Raw genomic sequence first — 5,702 nt, 5'->3', positions numbered from 1 at the left:
GGTGCTATACGATCGTTCGTAGATATCGTGCAGGATCGTTCGTCGTTCGTTTTCCAACGATAATAATTGGAAGTGTGTACGTAGCTTTAGTGAACAGCAAGTTTTAAATACTATAGAATAAACATAATAAAAAAAGTAAAGTGCAGTAGCAGAATGTTTAACTCCGCTTCCAGCAATCACTCATCAAGGAATGTTATGGATGGGAAGGAATTATAAATGCTGCATTATCATATCAAGTGTTCCGTCTGCCTAATTTAGGAAATTAGATTAGATTAGTAGAACACTACCTCAAAATCTGTATTTGTCTTCTCTGTTTAGAAGAGCATACAATGAGTACAGACCCCATATTTTTTTTCTTTGTTTACCCTGGGCCACCTAAGATCAACACCAATGTATGAATACAGTGAATCAACACTTCTGTTTACCAATCTATTAATTGTTTTAGTTACGACTTTCACTGCGTAATATGTTGGTGCCGTATAAATACAAGATTATATTTATTATTACTATTATTATTAAACAGAATTCATATAGCGCCAACATATTATGCAATGCTGTACATTAAATAGGGGTTGCAAATGATAGACAAATGCAGACAGTGACACAGGAGGAGAGGACCCAGCCCCAAAAAGCTTACAATTTAGAAGGTGGGGAAGTAACACGCAATAGTAGGGGAGATCTGTAGTGGTGGGAGGTAGTGACAGTTTCAAATGACAAGATGGGTAGGCAAGTTTGAAAAAATGGGTTTTGAGGGCCCTTATATGAGCAGAAAGTAGGAGCAAGCTGAATAGGACGAGAAAGACCATTGCAGGGCAGCTCTAGAAAAGTCTTGAAGCCGTGTGTGTTACAAGGTTATGAGTGAGGAAGTCAGTAGTAGGTCATTGGACGAGCAAAGAGAGTGGCTAGGCGAGTATTTTTTTACCAGGTCAGAAAAGTAAGTGGGACAAGAACTGTGGAAGGATTTGAAGGCAAAGCACAGGAGCTTGAATTTGATTCTAAGGTGAAGTGGAAGCCAATGAAGAGAACTACAAAGAGAGACAGCAGAAGAAGAGCGGTGGGAAGGTTGGATATAATAATAATATAGGTGTTGATGCATCAAAATATAGACAGCACATGTCAGTGCAACCCACACATGAGAACCAGCACTAAAAATGTTATTATTGAAACAACTGCTAGACTATGTAAAAGTCTTTCTGTATATTTGCTCCTAGACTAGCACTGTGAGCAGGTGCAGACATTTACAATCCCTGTGTAGCCCTACAAAAAAAGAAAGTAGAGCTTGCATATGTATTAAGAAAAATTGACAGGCCTATGCACATTAATCACCAACTATACATAGAAGCATGGTTTGTAAATCATTAAAATATAATGGTAATAATACAAGCATTATTATATATTGGTCATTTTTGCATCAAACTTTACCCTGTAAAAATTAAAATGTGAAATATTTACACATTCTCTTTAGGTTGGTCACACATACACATGCATTTTAACACTTCTTCTGTATCTGCACAGTGTTTTTATACTACAGGTTCACTGTATGTAATCTTTGCTTCATATATGTTTCCAATTTAATATGATTTTACGCAATAATAACTTTATTAAAAATAATGAGCCAAACAACACCATAACTGGATTATGTACATTTTAAAAGGATTATATATCACATTATTCTGCTTCTGCCTTGATGCCAAAGGGTTATTTCACTTACTCACTATGCTTTCAGTAAAGTGATTTTCTTTAGTCCCCTGTGACTACACCAATCTCCAGCTTCAGTGCGTGACCTCTCATTCAAGCATCTTCTATAATGTACCTCCTCAGGGGTTCTGTGCTCTGAAATATCTCCCATTAATCTGCTTCTCACCTAAAATATGAAATCAACATTCTCCTGATAAAATATTCAAGTTGAAAATGCCAGCATAGCAGTTTACGATATAGGTTTCAACAGTTATGTTAAACTCAAACAACACATATGTTTAATTTGTGTACGCTTGATTTCAGTTTGAGTCAGTTTGATGTAAATTCCTTCTATGGTAATGCACAGCAAATTGGAAGAATGCTGCTTATTAATAATACAAAAGCTTGATATAGTGGTAAATGCATTTAATTAGAGGTCAAAGCAGACACTTACAAAGGATGCAGGCGTTTCAACTCTTTAAAGGAAAACAGTTAATTATTGGAGGGAATGATTTTACAGATAAAAAATTCTTATTATAAATTGTCAACCCCCAGCACTCCCCTGGTTCTGGAAGTGTTGACTAATCCACCGAAATGACTCTTCTGTGGTAATGTTGGTATCTCACCAGTTCTGTATTATTTTATATAGTGATGTTGATGGAATAAAAATGGTGGCTGCAATGGGAGTGTGGGCAAGTATACCTTTTTACCCCAACCAAAACAAACATTTTGTTTTTGCATAGTGGCACAATGTAAATTATCTGTCCCACTTTAATGAGAATTTGTAGTAAAGTAGAGCAAATGTAGGCATTATAGCCCTTTCTTCATGAAAATGCTAATTTCTTTATTGGCTAAAACTTGCTTATTGCATGACTTTCATGCTCTTCAAATGGCTCCTATACAATAAGCCACTAATGAGGAACCACTATTGCTGTTTAGGAGTTGTACCCTCTGACTTTCTAATCTAGTTCTTCATCAATGAACTGGAAACTACTAAATCTAGACCGAACCAAGCTATTACTATTCTAAAAGGAACTTAACAATGGTAGCCACAAGCAGAGAGGGAATGAACAGAGAGACGGCTGTGGCCCGCGAGCCATAGGTTGGGCACCAAAATAAGAGCCCAGCCACTGTCTGAGGCTCCATCTCTGCCTAAATTATTACCTTTGAATCAACTAGCACTTCTGGTGTCTCAAGCCAGCCAAAGTACGTAAAATATATCATTTTCAAACATCAACTCTCTTGTTTTTTTTTCTTTCTGCACAGTACTGCATATGGACAGATGGACTCAATGCCTTACTTGGAAAAGAAATGATCAGTGATCAAACAAGAACTGACTTGGACACATTGCTTAGCATGGAAATCAAATTGCGCCTTCTAGACCTGGAAAACATACAAATTCCTGATGCACCTCCCCCAATTCCAAAGGAGCCTAGCAACTACGATTTTGTTTATGACTGCAACTGAGAACATCAAATACACACCCTTCAACTGGAATTCCTGGAACTGGAAACTAAAATTTGAAATGTTATTTTATTTCTGGTTATCTCTTCCCCTACCGTTTCCTTTTAGACCTACAGTATTTAACTACCATTCCAGGCATATCATAAAAGATGATTTGATTGTAAGATATAATGGCCATGTGCCCTCAAAAGCACCAGGAACTAGATGTTTATATTCTTGATGCTTTAAATGACATGTACACAAAGGAATATATCACCAATTGGTGCTCTTAGCTTTATTTTTTGGATGAAGGAGATGAATAGACTGTGGTTAATGCTGCTTTTCATTGTAATAAGGGGCACTAAAGGAGGCTACTGATGACTACTCTGAAACTTTGAATTTATCATTCTCTGTTTTATTTTCTCTTGCTTCTGTACTAGAAATAGCGTTAAGGTCTACTACAGTCACTTAATTATGAAAAACCTTTCTTGCAGTTGTATTTTGGGACTGCAGTATAAAAAGAGTGCTGCTGATGTTTATACCATTGTAAATGCACACATATCCAAGTACACAGTACTTAAAAGAGACCTGATGAAAAAAAGCAGAACTGTGGTTTATTAAATAAATGTAAGATCAGCCTAGGTGACTTAAAAAGCATTTTTTTACTAACAAATGCTACATTTATAGGATGTTTCAGCAGTATGCAATACCATAAACATCCAGTCAGTGGCGTAGTAGGCAAGTCTTACTCTTCTGGACCTATGACCTACCTTCTTGACCTTTATCCTTTCCTATAAGCATAACTTTTATGTAAAAAGTATATTTATGCAGACAAAGTCTGCACCACCAGGCTCAAGCAGGGTAAAGGTTTATATTTTAATTAGCTGTTGAGAAAAAGCCAGGAGAGAATACTGGTGAAAATTCCAGGTTCCTGAATATTAAGCAACAACCAAAACATATAAAAATTTTGTACTGGTAATCACTGTGATATCCCTAACACAACATATCACAAAAATGGTGAACTTGGCAAGTATGAAAAGAACCTCAAATATAAGTAGAAGCAGAATTTGTGTTTTTGTGACCATTTTATTAAGAGTGGAATGTTTAGGAAGCGGTAGATCTGCTGTATATGGCCAGTGAATACATAATACATACGATAATTTGCTGTAAGACATCAGTCTGCCACTTGGTTTCCTTTTATGCCACATTTCCTTGGCCCATATTTCACACAGCACATGTGGTTTGATCTTTTTCTGATTTATACTTATTGTATCTTTAGGGTATAGAGCAACCAGCTGTTTCACCAACAATTTAGTAAAGTCATATTTGTTCCGAAAATGAGCAATTTATATGTCGCCACATTTCATTGTTTACCTTATGGATTTTCTATTTATTTAATATATGCTGAACATTTCATCCAGTGACGTGGAAAAGTTGTACATATTCATAATAAATAGTATGTGCTTTTCTTCGGTTCTTGTTGTGTACTCTTTATGAAAGTTCATGTTTATCAGGGGCTTTTCATAGCAAAAAAGAACGGGCGCTTTTACATAACATTTAGAAAAGAGCATGGGGATGTCTTATTCCAGTTACTGATTGATTTTACCATTTTGAGTCTTGAGAGCATCTGAAACACTGTTTATAATGAATTAATTCAGTAAATGAGCTTTAAAACAAACCCTGTTTCATGCATTTTAAAAAAAAATTGGATAGCGACCTTAAATTTAAAAGATATATGCGTGCTCTGCTTTGGTGTAAATAAAAATGGACAACTTTATAAATTAACCATGATAGACCAAAATAGTCTACTTAATGGAAATCAGATACAGGTTGACAATCAAAAATCCAGCAACCTCGAGACCTGAGGTGCGATTTTTTTTTTTTTTTTTTTTTTTTTTTTTTACTCAGCAGCCTTCTTCTAGCAGCACCACAGACATCTGAACAGTTCCAGGGAGCATGCAGCAGGGACGTCTAAACGTGTATTAGTTTAGCAAGCAAGTGTTTCTGCAGAACAGCGCCAAAACATTAGTGGCCAAACAGTGTACTGCAGTCCCTGTATTGAATATGCGATCTGAAATTCATGTCGGGAAACAACTGAAGTAAACGGATTATCGATGACCGGATTTTTGATTGTCAACCTTGTATAGTGCTTCTTTACACTGTTCTGCATTATGCACACTGCTGTGCGCCCTATTCTTAAAATAATTTTCTGCACTATACTATACTTTCTAGATACTTTTCTTTTAGGCTAGTTTATCATCTGTGTGGTACATGCACATTTTGGGAGATATCGCAACACACAAAAACAAACAATAGCTGTGTGGCGGTGTGTTACAATGCCATACATTTAAAATTCTAGTTGCTAGTAAAAAAAATGTATTGCCATGTGTTGGCAGCCAAGTTTTCAGGAGCAGGTTTCCTTAATGTCTGGATGTGCATCTAATGACTTTAATATTTATACAACAATCTTATAGGAACACTACCTATGGATGAAGTGTGAACACAGCAGTTGGGTAACCCACTCAAACAGCCTCAAGGTAGATGTTCAGTTCCAGGCCAAAAACACAGCATACTTGAGGTTT

General features: G+C 36.2%; 1 protein-coding gene across 5 annotated transcripts in view; it reads left to right on the top strand.

The window, feature by feature from the left end:
• The window catches only part of ELMO1 (engulfment and cell motility 1), a 203,652-nt gene extending 199,064 nt beyond the window's left edge, over positions 1 to 4,588 (top strand). For all 5 annotated transcript variants that reach the window (XM_072412197.1, XM_072412194.1, XM_072412195.1 and 2 more), the window contains one exon: positions 2,944 to 4,588. In XM_072412197.1, the coding sequence (XP_072268298.1) occupies positions 2,944 to 3,144 (201 nt within the window). In that variant the 3' untranslated portion in view covers positions 3,145 to 4,588. The remainder of the gene's footprint in view (positions 1 to 2,943) is intronic.
• The last annotated feature ends 1,114 nt before the right edge of the window (positions 4,589 to 5,702 follow it).

This window comes from Pyxicephalus adspersus, chromosome 5 (genome assembly GCF_032062135.1).
Source record: "Pyxicephalus adspersus chromosome 5, UCB_Pads_2.0, whole genome shotgun sequence".
NCBI classification, from domain to species: Eukaryota; Metazoa; Chordata; class Amphibia; order Anura; family Pyxicephalidae; genus Pyxicephalus; species Pyxicephalus adspersus.
The sequence above is the reverse complement of the archived record's forward strand: the minus strand, read 5'-3'. Positions and strand labels throughout refer to the sequence as shown.